The sequence below is a fragment of the Pituophis catenifer genome, unplaced genomic scaffold (assembly GCF_029215685.1).
Source record: "Pituophis catenifer annectens isolate HBS135680 unplaced genomic scaffold, rPitCat1.0.hap2 SCAF_3, whole genome shotgun sequence".
Taxonomy (NCBI): Eukaryota; Metazoa; Chordata; class Lepidosauria; order Squamata; family Colubridae; genus Pituophis; species Pituophis catenifer.
In genome coordinates, this window is record NW_027256883.1 from 71,254,887 (window position 1) to 71,281,803 (window position 26,917).

Below are 26,917 nucleotides of genomic sequence, written 5' to 3' on the forward strand. Positions count from 1 at the left end.
GCTAAGCGACTCGTCATAAGTCAAGAGCTACCCTGTATTAGTGGTGGGATTCAAAAATTTTTACTACTGGTTCTGTAGGCGTGGCTGGGGAAGGATACTGTAAAATCTCCATTCCCTCCCCACTCCAGGGGAAGGTTACTGCAAAATCCCCATTTCCTCCCAATCAGCTGGGACTCTGGAGGCAGAGAATAGATGGGGGCAGAGCCAATCAGAGGTGGTATTTACTGGTTCTCTGAACTACTCAAAATTTCTGCTACCGGTTTTCCAGAACTGGGAAGAACATGCTGAAGACCACCTCTGCCCTATATCCAAAATTGGGTAAAATTGGGCTTTTTGGGGGTAATAATATATAAGCCAATTACCCATCACAAGAGGGATATTTAAACTGATTTAAAGATGGTCACGTGTACTAAAATATATTGAAAAATTTCCCAAAGTATTCCCATTAAGACAAAAATAGATGAAATTGTGAATTGTAGTCTGTTGAAATAATATGAATTCATTTAATGATACTGCTTTATGATACAGGTGGTGCTTGAGTTACGTCCATTCCTTCAGTGACCGTTCAAAGTTATGATGGTGCTGAAGGAAGGGACTTACAGCTGGTCCTCAAAGTTCAATAAGATGTTTTAAATAAATGGTTTTGGGTATTGAAAGAAAATGTTTGGGAAGCCCTGATCTAGGCAATGCTAGCTCGAAAAGCAACAAATATCAATTTCTCATTGATTATTGATATAAAAATCAGCACAAATAATTGTATGATGGTTTTCATTGAAGAGCTGAGCTGTTAGATTAAATTCTCCCTGTAAGAAAAAGAAAAGAATGAATAAATTCTGAAGAAATTAATTAATTTGTGGAGACTACCACTTCTCGTCCAGTGGTCTGTCCTGTGGTCCAGTCTGTGGCTGTTGTTTTTTAATTAGTTAAATTAGTCAACAACCCAATATATGGCAACTGAGGCTGGCATTGAAATAAACTGAAAAGTAAAACTGTCGAATGACTTGTGAAAGACCAATAAAATGAGATTGTTTTAACTGGGCGAAAGGGCTCTTTTCCTCATGCCGCTACAGCATAATTCCTTGAAGGCTGGAAGCAATAAATTCACAGGCAAAAGGAAGACCAAGTTATTTGCTTTAGCAAAGGGATCTGAGGATCCTATTGTCTGAAGATTCATCATTTGCATCTGCTGGTTTGCTGCACTTTATAAACCTTAAAATATCAGGATAATATTGGGACTGTTGGGGTAATAAATGTAATGACATCTAGCAGTGTGACACATGCACTTCCTGCATTTTTTTCTTCCTCCTTGTATCATACTTTCCTAAATAAAGTTGATCGTTTTATATATTTATTTTCCAACAAACACCGGTCTGCATAAGTCTTTCTACAAACATAATTCTCCTGGTTTTATTTTTCATTGCCTGTACTGTACTTCAGAGTTAACTGCCTGTCAACACCTGACACTGCCATCACTTTATCAGGGCAGGACAGGACAGGAAGTCCCCTAAATGCTGCTGAACAAAACTTCCCAGATTCCCTTACTACTTGGCATGCTAGTTGTCACTGCTAGTATTTTATTTATTTATTTAGTTTGTCAAACAAGTACGAGAAACAGGCATAAGTATAAACATGGAATAAACACATGAAATGAGTATGAATAAATGTGGGCAATTGGACAGGGACGGTCGTCATGATTATGCACATCCCCTACAGACCTCTTAAGAATGGGGTGAGATCCACAGTAGACAGATTAAGGTTAAAGTTTTGGGGGTTTGAAGATGTAACAACAGAGTCAGGTAGTGCATTCCAGGCATTGCCCACTCTGTTGCTGAAGTCGTATTTTCTGCAGTCGAGTTTGGAGCAGTTTACCTTGAGTTTGTATCTATTGTTTGCCCGTGTATTATTGCGGTTGAAGCTGAAGTAGTCATTGACAGGTAGTCATTGACAACACAAGTTCTCCACAATTGCATTAGAGTGTTCTCTAATTAGAGAGTAAATCATTTGCTCTTTTGCTTTCACTGATCTCCTATGAAGTGCTCTGCTGATCAAACTAAATTTTCTTTAGTTTGGCTTCTGTTCTTATCATTTTCTAATATAAAATTCCAACTATTCCTTTTTTTTTCAAGCCAAGAATGCTATTTGTCATTGAGTTCCACACTTGGAACCACTCTTCACAATTTGTTTGGACAAGATCTACATTTGATTTGCTTTAATTTACACTGAAACTTAATGAAAGCTTAAAATTGTTAATGATTCTCCTTTGATGTTTTTAATTAATAGGGCCTAGCTATCTTCGAGACCGCTTGCTGCTACCGACGACCTCCCATCGACCTGTGCGCTCCCACAGAGAGGGCCTCCTCAGGGTGCCATCAGCCAAACAATGTAGGCTGGTGACCCCCAGGGGGTGGGCCTTCTCTGTGGGTGCACCTACCCTCTGGAATCAGTTGCCCCCAGAGATAAGGAGAATCCAAGACCTCAGTGCTTTCTGCCGTGCCCTTAAAACCCATTTTTTCCAGCAAGCCGGGCTGGCTTAAGAAGAAATTTTTAAATGTTTTAATTGGTTTATGATTTTTAATTTTGGGGGCAAATTTATATATATTTTAATTATTTTTTAATATTTGTATTTCATGTTCTTAATTCTGGCTGTACACCGCCCTGAGTCCTCAGGGAGAAGGGCGGTATATACATTGGAAATAAAAAAAAAATTATCTTTGTCTGCCACATTAAAAATTACAATGCACTGTAGTAACAGTTATCTCTAGAGTATTCAAATAACCCCGGGAGTCAGGCTATGTACCTCTATCCTGTGCAGTTGCCGAGCAATGATATCAATTGCTCCCAGGCTGTCATATGAGAATACATGATCCTTATGCACGACATTTTACTATATAATGTTGCAACAACCACATTCCTCTTTAACATGTCTTACTTCTCCAATACGTTCATTTCTAAAAGTAGCATTACTGCACCCTATTAGACATTTGACAAATAATAGTTTTTTTTCCTTTATAAAATTTAGAAGGAATTAGGAAGAATTTACCTCTGGGATGTTCTCCATGTTCAATGAGACGGGCCCTGAGTAGTAAATATATTCTGCAAAACAAACATTTCCAGTGATGAGCAAGAAAACTTGATGAGACAGCACCTATTTTATACAATGAATCCCATGAATAACCTCTATGATTAAACCACCCCACATGCATACACAGGGAAATACTCTCTTGGATGGAAACCAAGAATCAGATCCCTGCTCAGTAATTAATTTAGATGCAGCATTAGTATTTTAATACAGATTTGACACGTTGACTTTTGCTCTCTGAAATAATGAGCTGCTGAATTTTTTTAACAATACTGTTCTTATCTCTTTGTGTAAGGTTAATAATTTTATTTATTAACAAATAAACATTATTTACAGTGGTTTTTCAAATCTCAGCCAATAGCCCACTTCCGACTAACTCCATTATATCAATATTTCCAATCCTTAAAAAATAATAAATATTTAATTCTTTGCACATGTAGACAATCTTAAAAGGCAATCCCTGCTCCACGCAACCCTGTAATGACCCTGCAATAAGTCAGCATAGAGGTTACTGAGAATCTGCATTCTTTGTATCTTTATTACATAGACACAATAAAATAATAATCCAATCAAATGTACTATCCCATAACCTAAAACATGAATCATAACTTAAGTCAAAAAGTCTAACGAAATAATAAGGCAGTTCAATTCTACCACCATTGCCCCTGTGTCCATCCCAAAGGAATAGTTTTTGTCACTCAATGAAACCCTAGCATTGTGAGGCCAATACATCTTTGGGGAGCTATTTTATAATGTCTGGACCACTATTGAGGTCTATCTCCAACCTTTCAATTTCCTTTATTGTTTTTCACAATAGCCCAATCACATGGTAGAAGGGCAGGGATCTCTGTTGTAGACTTTCCAGTTTCAGCAGTTGCAGTCCTATGTCCAAGAATGAACTCTTCCTGGGAGGGATTCAGATAATTCAAAATATTTCTGATCCTCTTTATGCAGTGGTGAAATGTAAAATCTGTTACTACCGGTTCTGTGGGCGTGGCTTGGTGGGGGGTAATGTGACTGGGTGGGCATGGCCAACTTTTTTTTTTTTAACTTTTAAAAGCATTTTTTCTACAACCTCTTGGGCTGAAGAGATTGTAAAAAAATGCTTTTAAAAGACTCTGACGATCAGGCAACTTAGCTGGGATTGTCAGAGCCTTTTAAAAGCATTTTTTTACAACCTCTTCAGCCAAAGTGGTGGTAGAAAAAATGCTTTTAAAAGGCTCTGACGATCCCAGCTGACCTGCACGATCATCAGAGGTTTTTTTCTTTTTACTTTTAAAAGCATTTTTTCTATAACCTCTTTGGCTGAAGAAGTTTTAGAAAAAATGCTTTTAAAAGTAAAAAAAAAGCCTCTGATGATCGTGTGGCTCAGCTGGGCATGGGGAGGGGGGTGTTGCAGGGATTTTTGCTACCGGTTCTCCAAACCACCCACCACCATTGCTACCAGATCAGGCAATCTGGTCCGAACCAGGAGCATTTCACCCCTGTGCTAATGCCATTAGCATCCTGCAAGGACCAGAGCAAGTACCCTACCAAGATGCAGAAAATGGAGAAAAATATAATGAGGGAAAACTCTATGTGCTGCCTTCAGCCCTTGAATGAAAAATTAATAAACATAAAAGGAATAATTGTAAGCGTGGAGTAATAGAGTCATAATACAGTCACTGAAAGAAAGTGGAGTCAGACAGAATATTCTAGGAAGTGTAAAAACTGCAAGCACATATTGCTTAAAATATGTCTGCCTGTAAGCAGACAAGATTTCTAAACAGATGAATGATAAAATGAATCAGCATTTTTATGTAATAGTGAGATAATATTGCATTGCATTGCTGTAACTGTTTTAACCAAGATACCTTACTCTCAGTATATGATTTGATTAACAGTCTGTTTAAGTGCACTGAGGGAGTTAGGTTCTTTGTTTAATCATCATAAAGCTATTTATAATTCTGGGGTAGGTCATGCTGCATATGTGCTCAGAAGTTCCTTACATTCCCCACCCAAATGTTCTTGTTTATCTTTTTGATTTTTCCACAGAGAAAGAATAATAGCAGAACTATTCATGCATACTTTAAAGGCATCCTGAAACAACAACAACAAAAGGCAGAATGTCTACTAGCAAAAAACCTCTTCAAAGTTTATGTTTTGTTTCAGTCCTGACCGGTGGCTTTCTACCAGCCGCCTCAGTTTGGCTAAGCTCCAGACTCATTTTGGTTTCCCTTCAGTGTTTGGCCAGAGCCAGGGTGGGGCCAGGATTTCCTTTACAATCTTCTGCTGGTTCTCCAGAGGGCTGGTGTGTGTGTGTGTGTGTGTGTGTGTGTGTGAGAGAGAGAGAGAGAGAGAGAGAGAGAGAGAGAGAGAGAGAGAGAGAGAGAGAGAGGGAGGGAGGGAGGGAGGGACAGAGAGAGGAGAGAGGGAGAGATATGCTATTCACCCCCAAATGTGGTACTTCAGAACTGAAGGATGTCAGGAAAGGGGCTGGCTCAGCTCTGAAAGTTCTTCCCCCCCCACCATTATAATTATATTTTTGCCAGTTTTCTACCTTCTCAAAATCTATGGTAGCTAACATTTTTTTTCTCCCCCCCTCCCCCCGATCTTGGAAATATGGTCTGTCCAGATGATATATAGGATTTTCAGTCTTATGTAATCACTGTGTAAGTTTCATGGAATATTACAGATGTTTCCAAGAGGAAGAAAGTTAACCAAACTGGGTGCTATAAAACTAAAGTTGCTTTAAAAAAAATTAATATTCTTCCTGAAAAGACCCCCATTTTATCTAGAGGATAGGTTGTCTAGGACATGTAGTCCTCGATTTACGAGCACAATTCTGCCCAAAATTTCTGTTGCTAAGCGAGACATTTGTTCAATGGATTTTGCCCCATTTTGCAACCCTTCTTGCCACAGTTGCTAAGTGAATCATTGCAGTTGTTAAATTAGTAACATGGTTGTTAAGTGAATCTGTCTTCCCGGTTGATTTTCCTTGTCAGAAGGTCGCAAAAGGTGATCACATGACCCCAGGATACTGCAACTGTCATAAACAGGAGTCAGTTGCCAAGCATCTGAATTTTGATCACGTGACCATGGGGATGCTGCAACGGTTGTAAATGTGAATAATAGTCATAAATCCCTTTTTTTGGTGCCATTGTAACTCCAAATGGTCACTAAATGAACTGTTGTAAGTTGAAGACTATATGTATTGATGGACATGCAAAACCTGCTAGATTTATAGTAACTAATGAATGAGTGCATAAAATTTATGGCAGAACATTAATTAACTTAGAAGGATTTTAAAAAATATTTGTGACTAAATATTTTAATAAACCAATAAACAGCATTATTAGTTTTTATGGTCCTAATAAAGATGTTTTTGGTTATATCTTCAATTGATTCATGTAATCCAATCAGAAATAACATGTTATAGTATACATTATTACAATTTCATTTCCTTTTCAAGATTCAGAACTTCTGAGTTCTAAAATTGAGGTGATCCCTGTTTGACAGTCTCTCTCTCTCTCTCTCTCTCTCTCTCTCTCTCTCTCTCTCTCTCTCTCTCTCTCTCTCTCTCTCTCTCTCTCTCTCTCTCTCTCCTTTCTACTTTCTCCTTGTCTGCATAAGTGACTTTGTGTGGCTTCTTCAATAGATTGTCTCTTTCTCTTGAATTTTCCAGAGGTTTTTTTTAATTAAGTATTTTCTCAGAATGAGGTAGCTGTCAGGGAGATTTGTGAATTTATGAGAATTTAAGTTTGACATCAGTCTCATATCCAAAACTTGCATGGTTGTGTGCTTAGGTAGCATTTGGTTATTACTGTCTGCTATCTTCGAGCTACATAAAAATTGTGCTAGCAGATCCTCAGAGCACATCTTAATGGATGGATTGTGGCATCAGCACGAAGCTCACAACACTGTATTCATGATTATAACTCTGATTAAGATGTCAACATGGAAGACTTAAGATACCTTTGAATCTGTTTGATTGCCTTATTGTGCTATAAATGATGCTCATTTCGCGTTTGCTCCACTATCTATGTATCCATATAGGTGAAACAGAATTATTAAGCAGAGCAGGTGATATTAATCAGCTGTTTAATCAAACAGCAGATCGGTCAATTCTAATTCCTAACCCAAATTCCTAAATCTGTTGATAAAGCCTTTTGGGGGCTATGGGTACTTTTAGCAGAGATAAGCATCTGAGTCCCCCACTCCCACTTTTGTTACCCCTTTCATTTGATTTGGGGCAAGAAAGCAAGTAGCAAATAAGCATCTGGGTGTACTGAAGTAGCACACATCCTGCAGAAAAGAGACTTTTTCAACGTTGGCTGATCTGGAAAAAGCTCAGCAGGGTCAGACACAGAATTGATTATTACTCAAATGGAAAACCATCAGGAAAGCCCAAGAATAAGAAGTTGAAAATATCCTGGAAGAAGATAACGCTAATTAGTTTTACATTATTGATAAGAAAATAACACAGATGGTTTTTTTTTTTAATTTGATTTATATGCCACCCTTCTCTGGAGACTCAGGGCGGCTTACAATGCGTTAAGCAATAGCCTTCATACTTTTGTATATTTATACAAAGTCAGCTTATTGCCCCCACAATCTGGGTCCTCATTTTACCTACCTTAGAAAGGATGGAAGGCTGAGTCAACCTTGAGCCTGGTGAGATTTGAACTTGCAATAATTGCAGGCAGCTGATGTTAATAACAGTGCTTTAGTCTGCTGCGCTACCAAGGCTCCTTGACTCATTTGACTTTGTTATTAATCTCAAGGGAGATTATAATTTTTTATTAACATGCAATTCTCTTCAATTTTCTAATTATGAAAATAGACCAAAGCTTATATTTTCAGAGCTCTTATTTCTAATTTGCTTTTTTGTTTTATGTCCTCTGCCTCCTCTTTTTTCATGCCTTCAAATCACTTTTTTTTTTTTTTTTAAACTTCTGGTGACTGCCTGGGCAAGTCCCTGCATTTTTCATGACATCATTTGCCATTGCTTTCTTCTGAGGGTTGAAAGAAAGTGATTGGCACAAGATCATCAGCTGGCTGTTTGCCTAAGTAGAACTAAAACTCATGGGGTTCTGGTTTCTAGTTTGGTATCTTATGCTTCTACACCAGACTGACTCTCTGTCTTCTTATAGTCAAGGTCTTTTTTTTTCTAGTTAATAAGAGATAAAATAGAGATAAATTATTTATTTTTGTATTCTTCACCACACTTTATGTTCTTGATTCTCAAGAGGTGCTCAACCATCACTGCAATATAAGTGGAAACTCATCCTGTATATAGCATTCTATGTTTCCATCTGGTTATATTTCTTGTACCTCAGTTAGCCAGAATTGCAAGGTTCCTGTTCAATCGCTAGTGGGTTGTTTTGGCTCCTTCCCTGTTCTTAGGGCTTTCCCTCTGAAGATCTTTGGGTTCCTCTGAGCTCACTGATAAATCCCTCTTGTTGATGGATGTCTCCAGTTTCCTCACTGATAGTTAAAAAATTGCTATTAGCATATTAGACCTCGGTGCCTTCCGCCGAGCCCTTAAAACTTTCTTTTTTCAGCAAGCCGGGCTGGCCTAACACTTTTTAAAAATGTTTTTAATTGTTTTGTCATTGCTTTTAATTGTGGGGCCAAATATATATATATATATATATATCTTTTTAATTGTATTTTAATGTTTGTAGTTTATGTTTTTACTTTGGCTGTACACCGCCCTGAGTCCTCAGGGAGAAGGGCGGTATATAAATTTGATATAAAATAAAAATAAAAATATTATGTTTTCAGTTATGTATTCAATTATGTATTAGTATTGTCCAAATGTGACCATTTCTTTGGATAACACAGAATTGTGTTTGGCTTAACAGGAATCTGTCTCAGTAGCTAGAACTTTCACGTGCCTGTCTTAAATCAACCGATATTTTTGCTGACAGCATTTGCCTTGAGAATATTTCTTTAGGATACATGACTATCTGAAATTTTCTACTAACTATTTTCTTTACTTTTCATTATTTACAGAATTTCCAGGCTGTTCTTTGTTACAACTGATTCTGAATAAGGTGAGATGAAAACATAACAAACACAGTATAACCGCCATATAACACAAATCAATAAAATCACCTATATTAAGATCCCAGAATAAAACACAATCAGCGAAATGCAAGTAACAACTTCCAATAAGTGAAAAAACAAGCATTCAGAAACAGGGGTGGGTTCTACTTACCTTTACTACCGGTTCGCAATGGGGCTGCGCGCGCGCATGTGCAGAACCTTCCTGATGACGTCCGGGTCAGTGGGTGGAGCCTCTGGCCGGTTTTACTACTGGTTCTTGTGAACTGATCCAAACTGGGGAAACCCACCACTGTTCAGAAACCAGGACTGGTTTCTGAATAGGCTTTTGAAAAACCAGAGTTGAAGCATTCTGGCAGCAGTAGTGGGTTTGCTATTGGTAGCGCGTGGGTACACGCGCTCACTTTGCGAGTGCATAGAGCTTCTGCACATGCGCAGATCATTTATAATGACATCTGGGTGGGTGGGCGGAGCCTCCTGCTGCCGCCACTACCGGTTTGCCTGAACCGGGAGGAACTGGGAGCAACCCACCACTGTCTGGCAGCCATTATAGGAAATGGTATGCACACCTCTCCTGGTAGAAGCTAAGGGCAGTAATATCCTGGGGAATATCCTGGAAGTAATGGAGCACTTTGTTTGTGAGTCAGGAATCCTGGGTCTGCCACTGCCAAGTCACTTATCTCAAAGAGCAGAGCTGGTTTTTTTTTTAATGGAAGTACAGGTCATCCTCAATTTATGGCCACAATTGAGGCTAAAATTTCTGTTGCCAAGCAAGACAGATGTTAAATGAGTTTTACCCCATTTTATCACCTTAATAGTTGTTAAGTGAATCACCACAGTTGTTAAGTTAGTAACATGGTTGTTAAGTGAATCTGACTTCCCCATTGAGTTTGCATGTCAGAAGATCCCAAAAGGGGATCACATGAACCAGGAAACAGTAACTGACATAAATACATGCCAGTTGCCAAGCATCTAAATACTGATCATGTGAACATGGGGATGCTGCAATAGTCGTTAATGTGAAAAATGGTCATGTCACTTTTTTCAATGCCGTTGTATGAAGAAAAAAATTACCTCCTTTTTTCTTTCCACAGAATTGAAACTGGGGGTTATTTTGTTCACAAAGTTGTTTGCTGTAAAGTGGTACAATCTGTCCATTAAGATTAAGACTGAAATCCACAGAGAGTTCATTGATGGCATGCCCTGTAGAATAGATGTAGTATAAATCTTATCAGGAAATACACAAGAACAAGGCTTTGCCACTTTGCTTAGTTTTCATAAAAAGAGAGAGAGTGATTGTTAGGAAATGATTTTACCTAACTTGTTGGGTTGGCAATATATAAACCATCAATTATAGCTTTAAGATTGCTGTATTGCATCATACTGTGTCCTGATTGGTTAGCTCTGTAGCCAATGTCCTTAAGAGGGAGCTAGAAACATGGTTTGTTTCTCTTTGATGCTCTTTGCTGTTTGCTATTTACTGCTGTTTGCTGTGTTTGTTACTGTTTGCAACTGTTTATGTGTATAACTACGTTTGATCTAACAAGTACAAAATCCATCCTCAGTAAGTTTCATGTTTGGGACAAAATTATAGTGTGGTTCAGACTGACTTAAAAACCTATTTGATTCTTGGAAGACCAGAGTTGAACAAAACTGAAATCTGGTAAGTCAAGGTAGGAGGTATGGCTAGATCTAAAAAAAAACCAGTCTCCCTGTAGAAAGCCTTCAGAGGCAGTCACACTACCAGGGAGACGAATAGCCATTGATGCCCATGACTTCTATGAATTGGCCCAATCTTTTCTTGAAGCCATCCATGCCTGTAGCCCATACCATATTCAGTGCAGCAAATTCCAAAGCTTAAATGTACATTGTGGAAACATTTTTCTGTTTGTCCAAATCCTAGTCACCTTCCAAAAACTGGTTTAAGTAAACAAATTAGTAAAATGGACTTTAATTTCAGATTTTAAGAAACTGAGTTGCTTGTAAACAATGTTAAGAGACAATGTGCAACTGGTGCTGTCTGTACAACTGCATCTTTGTCATCATCATCCACAGATTGAACTCCAAAAATTAGCAGGGCTGGACTGTTTGAGGAAGGGGTTTCAGGTATATTAATGAGTGAAATGGATTCCCTAAATCGATGGTCCCCAACCTTTGTAGCTTGGCAGTCCGGTTAAGGTGAGGGGAGAGGGGATCCGGGCCACATGAGTGGCTGGCCAGCACACATGTGCATACACTTGCACGCCAGTCCACCACTTGTGCGAGTCAAGATGCACATTTGCATGTGTACACCAGCCCATGGCCCAGTTGTGAATAGGCCATCACCCAGTAGTGGGCCACGGCCGGGAGTTGTGGACCCCTGCTCTAAACCTCTGTGAGTCTTAAACCTGGCAGTATAGCCTTTAAATCCTTCCTAAATTAGAGCTTGGGGAAAATCACAAAAAGAATATTGCTAGATCATATTTGCAGTCCTGGCTTATACCAAGGGACAGCAATCTGTGCTCTTCCAGATCAGTTGAGCTTTGAACCTCATTATCCTACAACTTGGCCATATGGAGGAGATTTGATGGGAGTTGTCCTCCTCTGCCATTCAGAGAAAGCTGAAGTAGTTGCAAAATCACGCCCATGTGGTGCGATGTGGGAATCTAGGAAAATATTGACTGTTGACACTTTCCTTTCAGAAATATCCTTAATCATGTAACATTAATCAAGTCATGTAACATTAATTCATCACAAATCCTTTATTGAGTTACTCAGTAATGTAATCAGCAAGTGAAGATACATATACTATAATATATGGGGCAGTTATAAGCTTATTAGAAGTATATATCTGGTTAAGATATTTCAGGATGAGTACCAGTCTATGCCTTTCCAGAAGCAAGCTTACTTAGCAACACAAATATCCCATAGTTTCTGCTTGGCCAGCGCAGGCTTGCAGAGTTGGTGTGCTCCACGTCCCTTGGATTAAACAATGGCATCTATTAGGACCCTTCTCTATTGCAGTACCTGCCCTTGGAATGAGATCCCCGGTGCTCCAGATCATGTGGTTCCCACCCTGATCACATTCCAGAAGGCACTGAAGACCTGGGTCTTCCCCCAGGTTTTGGGTTAGGATGAATTGCCCCCCCCCCTTTGATGAATGAGGTTTTTGTACACGTGTGTATGGAGCAATTGGATGCCATACGCTTACCATATTTTTCGGTGTATAAGACGCACCAGAGTATAAGATGCACCTTAGTTTTTGGGGAGGAAAATAATAAAAAAGCTGATTGGTGGGTAGATTGGCCTTCCGGAATACCCCCAATCAGCTGTTCCCAGAGGTGAATTATAGCAACAGGTTCATTGGTTGTGAACTCTGTGACTTGCTTTTTTTTCTGCCTCTGAAACTTCTGAAACTGTTTCAGAAAAAACTTTTTTTTTTCTGCCTCAGACTTTTTTTCTGAAGCTCTGTTTGGAAGCTTTTTTCCTGAAGCTTCTTTCAGAGGCTTTTATTCTGAAGGACTATCTGTACTCTGTTCAATCTCCTTTCTTTGGTATTGGTATATAGATTAACCTCTACCGATCTGTTGGTTATTGTGTCATTCTCCAGATTAGTTAGTTGGTTAGAACCTTTACTGATTCTTCTTTTGTTGCTTGCCATATTATTTAAAATAAAAGCATTTCAGAGGCTTTTTTTCTGAAGCTTCTTTCAGGGGCTTCTTTCAGCCTCCGAAATCTCCATTTGCGAGGCTGGGTGGGGCTACATTCGGAGTATAAGATGCACCCAGATTTTCACCCTCTTTTTTGGGGGAAAAAAGGTTCATCTTATACTCCGAAAAATACAGTATTTGTGAAGTACTGTGTTTTTATTCTGTTTTCTCTTTGATTTTGTCAGCTGTACAGAATTGTTTTAGAACCAAAATCTAATGAGAAAACAAATAATTTGTAGCTGATAATTTTAATTCAGGACCCAAGGCAGTCTCTTAACCATTGAACAATTGCCCATTTGTATTGTGATGCAGCACAACAGAACAGTGAATTGCTATACTTACTTAAAACAGTTGCTAATCGGATGGTAACATCTTTCCCGGCGACATACCTGCAACTGTCAACACTCAAAGCAATATCTTGCAGAGGATCTGCAGAGAAAAATAAGATGCAAACCAGGAGTGATTGATTTTACAGTAGTCTAGATAAGAGTTATAATAGTGTAGATCGGGGTCCCCAAACTTGGCAGCTTTAAGACTTGTGGACTTCAACTCCCAGAATTCTCCAGCCAGCTATGCTTGTGAAGTCCACAAGTCTTAAAGCTGCCAAGTTTGAAGACCTCTGGTGTAGCTGATAAAACACCAGAAAGATATTTCTTAAACTTGCTTTCAATTCAATCATGTTCACAGTTCCTGTGGACGTGATCTCTGTGGATCACTCTGCTTTCTGCCTGGGAGATTCAACAGGGAAGGAAATTCAAAGCCTGTGGCCCTTGTCCTCTTGACATCATAACTCGGTTAAGCAACCGAGCTTCCTGAGTGGAAGGACCAGACTTTTCTTTGCAGCTTGCCCTGAAATGCCACTTCTGCAATGCCAGTGTTGAAATTTAAACAGGAAGCACCTTGCTTCTTCAGGATGTGGACCACCAAAGAAGCCCTCCAACTTTCAAAGTTCCTCCTCAATTTCTTTTTGGCAGACCCTCCAGGATAGTTGGCCTTCTCAGGTCTCCATTTAAGTATCAGCCCCATAGATCAATCTCAGAAATTTCTCTGACTTCCTTACACAGAATAATTTTATACCTGTATGTTTTGTAGTTTTTCTTCTCTGTTATTCTGTGGAGATATAGATCAGAGATGGTATTCAGCAGGTTCTGATCAGTTCCGGAGAACCGGTAGCGGAAATTTTGAGTAGTTTGGAGAACAGGTAAATACCACCTCTGACTGGCCCCTCCCCCGTCTATTCTCTGCCTCCCGAGTCCCAGCTGATCGGGAGGAAATGGGCATTTTGCAGTAACTTTCTCCTGGAGTGGGGAGGGAATGGAGATTTTACAGTATTCTTCCCCTGCCACGCCCACCAAGCCATGCCCACAGAACTGGTCGTATAAAATTTTGACTCCCACCACTGATGTAGATGCTATGTTTAATTTTAGCAGACTTGTCCACAGAACAGTGACAAACTGTTCTGTGGCATTCCCCTTTGGACATGGACAGTGTAGGTAATTTTGCAGCACCAGCAGCCTTGTTTTCATGAAAATGAGTGGCCTGTTTCTGTGACTACATGGCACATAGGATGAATGGAGAGAAAGAGACCCCAAATAGAGAACACCAGCATAATATCTTATAACATATTCATCTGATAGTTGAAAACAGACCTAGCACATATAACCTTGTGCATCAGAAGTTTTCTTTATGCCTTTAAAAATATATTTTTGTGATCTCTCTCTCACCAACAGATGCAGTTTCTGCCCCAATGGAAGCATTAAGATCTATTTTAATAAAAGTTTCTGCTTTGATTATCAAAACAAAGCCACAAGTAACAAGGAAGATAGTATTGTAAGGAAACAGGAATAGAATCCTTTGTGCTTTCTTCTCTACCTGTCAAAGTCAGTTTTGTTTTTGTTTTATCATTATATGCTAACAGAGCATTGTTTAATATTTTTGCTTCCTTAACGCTTTCGACAATTATTTTGCAATCCCACCATCACTGAGATATCATAAGTAGGTTATGTAACCATTTTCTAACACCAACTCTTGACATCTCTTTTCTGTGTTATCAGTTCCCCTTTTTGTCCTCAGCTGGTTTTAGATTAGCTGTTTGACTTTGCACGAAAATATTTCTCCTCCCCTCCCCCATTCATGCCTGCAGATGGTACAGTATAGAAAATGGTCTATAAAGGGACATGTTTGCTACAGGTGTCACTTGTAGCATTTTCAGCCTTCGCAGTCAAGTCTTCAAGGGTAGATTAGTTGTATTACTGCAACAGGAACAGATGTGCAGCAGCTGGTATTTTGTTGGTTGGTATGTTTTTAGATAAGAGTGAAAAAGTTTTTTTTTAAAAAAGGCAAATTGTTGTCTGTGTATTTGCAGTTTGTGCTTTTGTTTTTTTCCCCTCATTCCAATAATATTGCTGCTTTGGATAATTTGAGCCTTTGCAGGCAGCTGATGGCACACATGATTATGAGCTTGGTGGGGCTAGCCAGTTGTTATAATGATTTTATAATCTTTCTAAAATAATAGATGTTGATGGTGTTAGTCTGGGTTTTATGATGTCTAACTTGTCAGCCATCCTTGTTTTACCAGTTGTCTGAATATCAGGTTGGGTGGCGGGAATGAATTGATAAAAGATCTAAAACTCTCTCTATTGTCTCACCAGTTCCAAAAACTGGTGCAGAATAAGTTGTGCAGGAAAAATGGACAGATGTGAGGGGTGGTGGTGACGTCCAGTTTACTGCTTACTGAGTTACTCTGTTCCATCCACCCACCCATCCATCAATCTATCCGCAGGCTGAAAATGTACACTTCCTGAATTCTCACAGAGTCAAAATGTTTCTCTTCCTTTCCCTGGAGGAAATTATGCTGTACTTCAACCTCTCATTTCCCATCCACGCTTGAGAAACAGACAGCCCTGTTGAATTTCTAGATTTCTCTCTATGCATTTTTTTTTTCAGAGTCACTTGCCAAATTAGACCTTTTTCTCAGAGGTGGGTTTCAGCAGGTTCTGACCAGTTCTGGAGAACCGGTAGTGGTATCTATTCTCTGCCTCCCAAGTCACAGCTGATCAGGAGGAAATGGGGATTTTGCAGTATCCTTCCCCTGCCACGCCCACCATGCCATGCCAAGCCACACCCACAGAACCGGTAGTAAAAAATTTTGAAACTCACCACTGCTTTTTCTTCAGAACCACTTCTGTGGTTCTCTGTCTCTCTGTCTCTGTCTCTCTCTCTCTCTCTGTCTCTCCCTCCCTCCCTCCCTCCCTCCCTCCCTCCCCCCCCCCTCTCTCTCTCTCTCTCTCTCTCTCTCTCTCTCTCTCTCTCTCTATATATATATATATATATATATATATATATATATATATATATATATATTTAAAGCCTACGAAAAAGGAAAAAAGATACATTATACCTTTACAGGGAGGATATTTGAGAAGTGGGTGTGGCTCACCGAAGACGCCTTAAGAGGCAGAAATAGCTATCTGAGTCTCCCAGAGAGCAACACAGAGTTGCAGTTTGTCAGCAGAAAAAAGGCCCAGAAACTTGTGAATGAGATTTCACAGAACCTAGGGCTGTAGAACAACTAAGTTTACGTAGGTAAAACCTGGCTAGAAAGAATATGCATACATATATATATATATATATATATATATATATATATATATATATATATATATATATATATATATATAAATTTTCTTACTTCTTCGTAGGGTTTATGTGTGTTTTTCTTCTAGCCAGGTTTTCTTCTAACCTTGGCTACGTAGGGAAAACCTGGCTAGAAGAAAAACACACACACACACACACACACACACACACACACACACACACACACACACATATATATATATATATGGGAGAGAGAGAGGGAGAGAGAGAGAAGAGGGGGGCTATAACTGGGTTAAAATCACCCTATGAGCCTCCATGGCTGTTGGGAATCTGCCAGCCAGGCAAAGAGGAAGGATCAAGTGGGGAATTTGCCTTGAGTTGCTGCCTTGCACAGTGACAAGAAACCTAGGGCTGAGCCCCCCCTAGCTCCACGAGACTTTCTCTGGTTGTTCCCAAGAGAAGGTAGGCAGTCTGGAGAGATTCTGGTGTATTATTTAGGCAAGAAAAAACAAAATGCACAGGTACAGTATATGTGGTACCTTGCTCAATAGTGGTGACTGTGGGAGGGATCTTGGAGTCTTAGTGGACAATCACTTAAATATGAGCCAGCAGTGTGATGCAGCTGCCAAAAAAGCCAACACAGTTCTAGGCTGCATAAACAGAGGGATAGAATCAAGATCATGTGAAGTATTAATACCACTTTATAATGCCTTGGTTAAGCCACACTTGGAATATTGCATCCAGTTTTGGTCGCCACAATGTAAAAAAGATGTTGAGACTCTAGAAAGAGTGCAGATAAGAGCAACAGAGATGATTAGGGGACTGGAGGCTAAAACAGAAGAACAGTTGCTGGAACTGGATATGTCTAGTCTGATGAAAAGAAGGATTGGGGAGACATGATAGGAGTGTTCCGATATCTCAGGGCTTGCCACAAAGAGGGAGTCAAACTATTCTCCAGAGCACCTGAGGGTAGAACAAGAAGCAATGGGTGGAAACTAAACAAGGAGAGAAGCAATTTAGGACTAAGGAGAAATTTCCTGACAGTTAGAGCAATTAATCAGTGGAACAACTTGCCTCCAGAAATTGTAAATCCTCCAACACTGGATGTTTTTAAGAAGAGATTAGATAACCATTTGTCTGAAATGGTGTAGGGTTTCCTGCCTAAGCAGCAGGTTAAACTAGAAGACCTCCAAGGTCCCTTTCAATGCTGTTATTCTATTCTATTCTATTCTATTCTATTCTATTCTATTCTATTCTATTCTATTCTATTCTATTCTATTCTATTCTATTCTATTCTATTCTATTCTATTCTATCCTACCCTACCCTATTCTACCCTATCCTACCCTACCCTACCCTACCCTACCCTACCCTACCCTACCCTACCCTACCCTACTCTACTCTACTCTACTCTACTCTACTCTACTCTACTCTATTCTAGTCAGTGGCTCTCAATTTTTTGGGCATCAGGGACCGTTTCTGTGGAGAGAGATTTTTCTGTGGACCAGAAGGGGCGTGGTTTCTCCTGCATCCCACAAATGGGGCTTTGCTTCTTTGCACGGACCAGTTTCTGGCATGCCATGGACTGGTGCCAGTCTATGGACTGGTGCCAGTCTATGGACTGGGAGTTGGGGACCCCTGTTATAGGTAGACAACAATAAAGTAGTCAACTTGGACCCTTCACATGTGGATCTTGTGCTTGACAGTGGCTGAGGCTAGACTTGAATCAAGATCTTTTTGATACCAGCCTAATACCTTAAACCAGGGGTGAAATCCTACTGGTTTGGACCAGTTCAGGCTAACCGCTAGGGATAATGGACATCAGTTTGCTGAACTGGTAGTAATTACCCCTCCTTGGCCCCACCCACGCCCAGCTGGTCACCGTTCACCTCGATATTCCACAGAATTCAGTGTTAAATGTAGCAGAGAGAATGCTAACTCTTCTCCTTCCATTCACAACGGAGCTGCAGCAGCCTGTCCCTTTTAAGGTAGTCCCCAGGAGGGAGGGTGACGGGTGGGGGAGCAGCTGGAATGGAGCCATTTTTATGAAAGGCAGGAAAATGGGGAAGGGACTTTTCCTGCCTGTCATCCATTCCTCAATCTCAGCACAGACTGAGGGAAGGATGGTAGGCAGGAATATTCCCTTCCCCATTTTCCTGCCATTCGCAGGAAAGGAGTGGCTGGGAGGGGAGGGGCCCCTCTATGTGAGTGATGTCAAGTTGGCCACACCCACCCAGTCACATGACCTCCCCCCAACAAGCCACACCCACAGAACCTGTAGGGGAATTTTTTAAATTTCACCCCTGCCTTAACCATTGTACTATTCTCACTTTCATTTCTACAGTTCTTTGCAAAATACAATATTTTATCAACCATAGTTGAGGTGCGCCATGTTTCAACCATATTGCCAAAAGATCTCCATCTATGACAACTGACATTGTGGCAAAATTTATTTAGCTGTACAAATCACCAACTTAATTGGTTAAAGCTGGGTCTTCCATAGATCATCTAGCATTCTTATGGTCACTGAGTATCAATTCTGCAAAATTGTTACAACTGAATTATCTTTAGGGGCATTATTCGCAAGAGTTTTGCTGTTTTCATGCTTTTAAATTTCCCCAAGAATCTGTCTTTGATATTATTACTATACCTTGATATGCCTCTCCTTAGCAACCCTCAGTTGTAAAGCTAGAATGTGTTAGTCTTTGTGCATTAAGGAATTGTCCATTCTTCCTTTACATTCTGTTTTAGCTGTTTACCTGAACAAGTAAGTTTTTCCAAGTAGTGGAAATCCTACACAATGAATATTTGATGTTTCTATGATGACAATGCAATAGGCCCCAACCATCATATTGAAATCACAAATGAAACATTTCATTTTCCTTTCCCCTTCTCACTTATTCCCATGCCATTCCAGGTTCAATACTTTTGGACAGTTAGTTGATAATTTTCTAACAAATTATTGATTTAAATGATTTTTGGGAAAATAATCTCCAGTAGATTAATTGCATGTTTCCAGACATTGATCTGGTTGAGTTCACATAGTTTGGTTGGGGGCGGGGGAGGTGTCCCATTACTCTGCAGAGTACATCAACGCTTTTGGCCTTTCCCTATTTCGCTCCTGGGAATAGTTAAATAATGGGAAAGCGGTGGATTATTTTAGCTCCTGTTTTTCCAGGTTCGTGCTATAGTAGAGCAGAATTGAAAATGAAATACAATACACTAATTCTTAGCATTTCCATAGTGCTTTCTGCCTCCAGAGACCTAAATAAGATACCCTCTAATTAATTCTAACCACAGTCCTGGGGTGGAAATGATTACAATCAATTAAAAAAAATCACAGCTAAAATGTTTTCTCACCACTGGTATGCCAGCTAGGGAAATAAGTGTTCCCTAAATTTATCATAGTGATCACTCATATCCTGACTTTTAAAATTTAGAACTGGAAGCACATTTCACTTGCTCAAGACAAGAGTCTTATCATTGGACAGGGTGAAATAGTGGAATTAGTTTTAAGTTATTTAGGTTCTGACTGATCTAGGCCCCTCAAACTAGATTGCTTCCTTCTTGAACCTTTATATCAGGGGTGAAGTCCAGCAGGTTCTGGAGAACCGGTAGCAGAAATTTTGAGTAGTTCGGAGAACTGGCAAATACCACCTCTGGCTGGTCCCAGGAGTGGGGAGGGAATGGATATTTTGCAATATACTTCCCCTACCAGGCCCACCAAGCCACGCCCACCAAGCCACATCACGCCCACCAAGCCATGCCCACAGAACCGGTAGTAAAAAAAATTGGATTTCACCACTGCTTTATATCCTAATAACTACTCTGTAACAGCAGCTTTGAGCACCAGTGAGGTGGAAAGAAAAAAGATAAAGAGAGGAAAAAAGCATACTTTTTCTGAAAAGACAGTATATATGCTTACAGGAAATCATTTTATTTATTGGTTACAGTAAATTTTAAATCCTAAAATGCCAATACTACTGTTGAAAATAACGCTGCAACTAAAAAAATAACAAGTGAGAACCCACGGGGATTGTTTGCTATTATAGAAGCAGCTTTGCTCAAATTCAAAGCCAGAAAAAAAGATACTCAAATAACAAGAAGCCAGTAAACTTTAATGTGAAACTATTTTATATTTAAATTAGATTAAATTAAATTGACTCCTGAGACCAAAACTCTCAAGTGTTGCTCCAATTCTAGATATCAATAAATGTATAAAATAAACTCCCCTGAGATATTACTTCCTGGCAGCTCTGACTTCTGTTTCTGTTCTTGTCAGCGTTCCAGAACAACCCAACTCCAATTAAAAACTCCGAGACCAGCTTCATCTCAAAATCTTCATTTATTGGAATAGGTATACTGCAGTGGTGAAATCTAAAAATTTTCCTTACCGGTTCTGTGGGTGTGGCTTGGTGGGGGGGTTCCTGCGACTGAGTGGGTGGGGCCAACTTGACGTCCCTCATAGCCATGCCCACTCAGTCACATGACCCCCACCAAGCCACGCCCACAGAACCCGGCAGGAAAAAAATAATAATTTCTATTTTCTATTCTAAAACCCTATCATAAGAGTTGATCCATTGAAAGACAGAAGGAGAAGATGAGGCTGACAGATTCAGATAGACAAGAGTACTGGAAGTCATTGAAAGGCACTTGCAAGAACTCCATAATGTGGCAACAGATAGGACAACCTGAAGAACTTTTATCCAGAGGCAGCAGATGTTTGCTATGACACAATAGTACATAACTATAGCTATCTCTAAAGGGGTTTGACTAGCCCATCAAATTCAACACATCTTCAAACAGAGGACTGTTTTCTGACAGTTCTTCAGAGAGAAGGGTGTTCTCTATTAAAAATATGTGTTTACTAGCAATAGCAATCATACTTGGACTTATATACCGCTTTACAGTGCTTTATAGCCCTCTCTAAGTGGTTTACAGAGTCAGCATATTGCCCCCAACAATCTGGGTCCTCATTTTACCCACCTCAGGATGGAAGGTCAAGTCAACTTTGAGCCTGGTGAGATTCGAACTACCAAATTGCAGGCAGTTGGCAGTCAGCAGAAGTAGCTTGCAGTACTGCATTCTAACCACCTGCGCCACCATGGCTCTTACTAGAGTGGTCCCCTAGTGATGGTTATTGCTTTTTATTATGCTATTATTACTTTCATTATAATTCCAAAATATGGGAAGCCTGCTTTGCTGTATTAGAAGCCCTCCTGCTCATTCTGTTAAGTGAGACTCTGGACTTCTAACCCTAGACTCTTACCTTGAGAATACAAGGTAATACAAGTTTTGAACCAAATTTTGTTTTGTGAGATGAAAATATAAGTTGTGCTAGGAGTATTTCCCCCCCCCCACACACAAATAGCATTTCTGTTTCACATTTATCAGGTTGCTTTTTTTGCAACAGATGCAGAATGCAAGACTTACTACCTGTATAGTGTTGGAAAAAGGGAAAGTATTTTTGTCTCTCTGCTGATATTTTTGCTCTGAATGGGTTTCTCCTGAAATCACTCGTCTTCAAAAGTATAGGGGTTCTTTTTTTTATTCAGGAATGAGCAATCTATGACCCTTTTGCAGTAGCTGTGATTATGGTTGCTGAAGCCTCAATTTCCCACTGTTCTGAGTGAGAAATAGTGTGAATGCCACTACCCTAGTCACTTACAGGGTCTTTTATAACCAGCCAACTTTTATTATGCCAAAATAACAAAACAGGAACAGATGAGCTTTAAATCTCCTCAATGATTAACTGGATGAAGCTAAAAAATGTTGTAAATGACAGGGAAGAAATGGCTTAAGGCATGAAAATTGTAGTATAAGCTCTGAAAATTTTCACATTCTCCTTGGAAAAGCAATTTCTCAACAAATTCAAATTGAGCCTGGTGGCTCAGCAGACTGATAGCATTGTGATTAACACCAGCTGCCTGCAATTACTGTAAGTTCGAACCTCACCAGGCTCAAGGTTGACTCAGCCTTCCATCCTTTCTAAGGTAGGTAAATTGAGGACCCAGTTTGTGGGGGCAATAAGCTGACTTTGTATAAATATACAAAAGTATGAAGGCTATTGCTTAACGCATTGTAAGCCGCCCTGAGTCTCCAGAGAAGGGCGGCATATAAATCAAATAAAAAAAAATCCTTTCAAATGACTGGTGGATAGGGCCAAATTTTAATTGGGCCAAATTTATATATCTTTTAATTGTTTTTAATATTTGTTCTGCATGTTTTTTAATCTGGCTGTACACCGCCCTGAGTCCTCAGGGAGAAGGGCGGTATAGAAATCCAATATAAAATAAAATAAATAAATAAAATAAAATATCTACTCTGCAGCTCTTAACCCCCTTCCAACAGTGGTCCTTGGCCACCAAAGAGTCACCCAAACATGCCTGGTTTGGGTCAGCCTGGTCAGCCACAAGTTTTCCTGGAAGATCATTTTGAAATAGGCATGAAATTTGATGCTGATAATTTGCCTCCGTCATTTGTAACCATCTGTAGCTGCTGCTCTCCAGAACTGTTGGGATTGCAGCAACTATGCCATTTGGGAATTTGAGGGCTTGTAATTCTAATACATTGGGAGCAGGGGTGAAACTTACTTTCTTTACTGGTTCGTGCAGGCGCAGAAGGTAAAAGACACCCGGCCAGGTGGGCGGAGCTATGCTCCACCGTTTCTACCAGATTGCCAAACCACCGGCCAAGATCACTATCAGATCAGGTGATCCGATCCGATCTGGGAGCATTTCATTCCTGATTGGGAGATTAGGGAAACCTAGCTTCTAGCTTTTAAAAAAAACAACATTTTTTTTTTGGACAAGTTCTCTTGACTATCACTGTCTTGCAAATTGACCTGTTTCTGTTCTGACCACCCTTTGGTGAATAAACTGAGTTTTGAAGTGGTATAATTTTAGGTTTTTAATTAAGAAAACCCCAAACACTTTTTATTATGATTTTAAATAAAGTGGTTTTCTATATTTTATTTTTATTACTGCTAGTCACCTTGGCTACCGCTGTCTGGTTGAACAATCAAGTATAAAGTCAGTATATCAATAGTGACTCATTTAGACAATTTACAGTCATTTTGATAATGCTGATTGATTAAAAGAACAAATGACATTACCAAATAAATTGAAGGCTACTTTAAAGTCAGTTTGTGCATTTTATATATTCAGTACCCAATCTGTAGAGTTTAAAAAACTTCATCTCCTAGGAACTGACTAGTAAAAGATTTCATTCCAAATATTTATTTACTCCTTGTGTCCCTTGCTATTTTTTTTCCATGTTTGTTTTAATTTCCGCGAAGGTACAGAAAGCGGTGCTTGAGCTTCAGGGAAGGAGGCAAACTCACAGAGGGCAGCTTTTGTATTTGGATGAATTTGAAAAAAACAAAAAAACACTTGGGCTTTCATGTGCCGCTGATCACTTTTCATATCACGTGCCTCATATGAATGAGATATCTGTGAAGCTCATTCTCTTCATCCCCTCTGCATCAGGGCAGCAGCTGAGGCACAGAGCCAGTCAAGCTGGAAAGCTTTGGAAAGAAGCACTTCCAAGCAGATTCATTTTCATTCATTTCAGAGGTGCCTGCTCCTTTTCTCTGCCAGCAGATTAGAAAAACCAACTGTCTATGGGAAGTGCTGCCAGTCTAAGAAGCTCACTGCATGGGGGAAGCCTGGCGACTCGCCTTTGATGATAGGGTCCCTTCCTAAGTTACACATTAAACCTGATTCAGGCTGACTGAAAAGGGAAATATCAGATTTGCATAACTTGAGGAAACGTCCCCACTGCCTTGTTTATTACTCAGGTAGGGGCAGAAGAAAATGGCGGAGGAGACGGAAAAATCAGGATTCTCACCATTCCAAGTGGGGGTGAGGGTGATGGTTAATGTAAGATGAATCTGAGTATTTGGGGTGGGTGTTGGTTCGCGTAAGATGAATCTGCATTAAAGCTCCATTCACCAGATCAGAGTTTTGTCTTCTCTATTAAAAATGTTTCAAGCATTACTTGAAATGTTAGACTGGGAGAATATATGATAAGGTTAAAATGAGCAGGTTTGTCACACATTATTTATTCTCTGTTACCATTATACAAAATAGCAATAGCACTTAGATTTATATACCGCTTCACAGTGCTTTACAGCCCACTCTAAGCGGTTTTACGGAGTCAGCATATTGCCCCCAATAATCTGGGTCCTCATAATCATGTCTTATTCATATTTTCTCAGTCCCGTGGAAATGAAATCTGCTGAAAGAGAATTGCCCCAAATCAGTCTTCATCCAGACCTGAAGTATCAAATACGTCTAGCAAACAGTCTATTCCACAGCCTACTGCACTAGGTGCTAGTACAAAACAAAGTCATTGTAAAAAGTTAAACAGAAGTATGAGCTCTCACCACAGCTTTTGTAGTTCACTTCCAAATTATTTTCCTTGCAGATTATGTGTGTAGGCCATATGGTGATGTTGACGGTGGTGTAAATCAGTGAAAGGAGGACAGGAAGAACCTGGAGTGCTTTCATGATCTCTGTGGAGGAGAGTCGGTGTAATAATGGTGCCTTTCTTGTCGTCAGGGTTAATAGTTAGCCTGCCCACTTCCTCTTTCTAATATAAATGCAGACAGTTATTTTCTGCATTCAGTTTCACACTGGTTTCTGCTAATAATGAAGAATCCATAATGGGCTCCTCACCAACACTTCAAGTCCATGTTTAGACAGAAGAAAAACTCTTTTTCAAGCTTTTAATGTATTCATGCTTATTTTGGTCATTAAGGAAAAAATCAAATTGAGGCTTTCCAGTGAAACGGTTTATGTCCTATCTACCTTTCAATAATCATGGAAGATTCTTATCAGAGAAAAGTCTCTATATAGCTTTTCTTGTGGGATATTATAAAGAATGGAATATGACAAAGCAAAAAAAAAAAAGGTTGTGTGTGAAGAAAATGATACTAATGATGAAAGCTTTGGAGTCTTGTCTTCATTTCCATGGACCAATGGACCTTTTTTTTAAAAAAAAATATAATTATGTTAAAAGTTACAATAATAAAACATTAAAATTTATAAAAGCTAAAATAAAAAAGAGGATTAAGAATAAAAAAGCGAAAGTGCAAAAATGAAAAAATAAAAAGAGAAAAGAGAAAAAAATAAAAATATACAGCTAATTCTTTTTTTTATTGAAAAGTTTTATAGGAAATACAAACATTTTCTCCCCCCCTTCCCCCCTCCCCCCCTCCCTCCCCCCTTACCCTCCCACCCATCCCCCCCGACAGCTAATTCTTGAGCTACGACTGAAATTGCTGTGGTTAAGCAATGTGCTCATAAAGTGGGACACCACATGCTTAGTGAGGGAAACTAGGCAGTCCTGATTGTTGTTGTAACTACAGATACGTAGAAGTCATTATGTGGGAAGCAGAAGGAATCCCAAATAAAGAGTATGTGGGCACCACAAGGAGAGGCCCACCTGCGATTTCCGTTTAAACAGGATTTTTTCCCTCTAGCCATCAGCTGGGACTCAGGAGGCAGCATAGATTGGGAATGGGCGGGGTAAGCGACTGGCGACCGGGCCGGGAACCGGTTCGGGGGCGTGGCCAGCCAATCTTATTACTGGTTCTCCGACCTATTAAATTTTTTTACTACCGGTTCTTGAGAACCGGTGCGAACCGGGAGCAACCCATCACTGCCCATTCCCCAATTAAACGGTGTGGTTTGGGAGTAGGACAGAAGTAAAACAGAATCCTATCTGCTGCATCTACAGTATTCATTTTCGGTTGACAGTTTCAGAGCCAGAATGGATAAAATTTCATTTAAAATACAGGGGTATTTCTTTTTAATGCATCTGTTAGCAAAAAAAAAAAAAAAGGTGTTGATCAAGATATCAGAGCTAAAGGCAAATGTAAGACTTTTCCTTGGTGAGTTTCTGAAGAGAGAACATATTTCCTGAAGCTGGTATTTGCAATCAGAAACCTCCCCATTGGCTGCAAAGAGCAGATTGGCTTCTTGTCAGCAGATATGGAGTGACTTATAGAACAGGGCAAGGCTCTGTAAAAGGATATGGGATCACAAAGCAGCCTGGTTTGATCCAACCTTTGCAATGTCTGATTAAAGGATCAACAACGATCCAAGGTAATGGATTCTCTGTAAGAGAAGCTCTTACAGAGAATGCGCTGTATACCATTTTGACAAAAAATGAATCTTTCTTCCATTACATTCTTTCACTGTTGATCTATTACTTCCATGTGGGACTTTGCATGTCTGTGCTCAGAGGTCAGATTCATATACTGTAGCAACCGGTTCGCCCAGCACCGGCATCACAAAACACGGCAATTTGCTCGTCCATCCATGCGTGCAACGTCAAACAACACAGTGATTTTCATGCGTGCCGTCCACATCTGTGTGGCATCAAAAACACAGGATATAGGATGGGATTGCACCCGGGTGGGCGGGGGCAGGCCCACCCACAGGTTGCCACTACTGATTCACCTGAATTGGTCCAAACTGGCTGAATACCACCTCTGTTTGT

At 39.8% G+C, this 26,917-nt stretch overlaps 1 protein-coding gene across 1 annotated transcript; it reads right to left on the reverse strand.

The window, feature by feature from the left end:
• Nucleotides 1-332: 332 nt before the first annotated feature.
• On the reverse strand, nucleotides 333-24,921 carry LY86 (lymphocyte antigen 86). Its single transcript, XM_070942525.1, has 5 exons — nucleotides 24,798-24,921; nucleotides 13,159-13,245; nucleotides 10,202-10,330; nucleotides 3,041-3,093; nucleotides 333-803 (listed from the first exon to the last, which is right to left on the reverse strand). Exons 1-5 carry the CDS (start codon nucleotides 24,919-24,921, stop codon nucleotides 720-722), a joined length of 477 nt encoding a protein of 158 aa, XP_070798626.1. The 3' UTR covers nucleotides 333-719.
• Nucleotides 24,922-26,917: the final 1,996 nt, after the last annotated feature.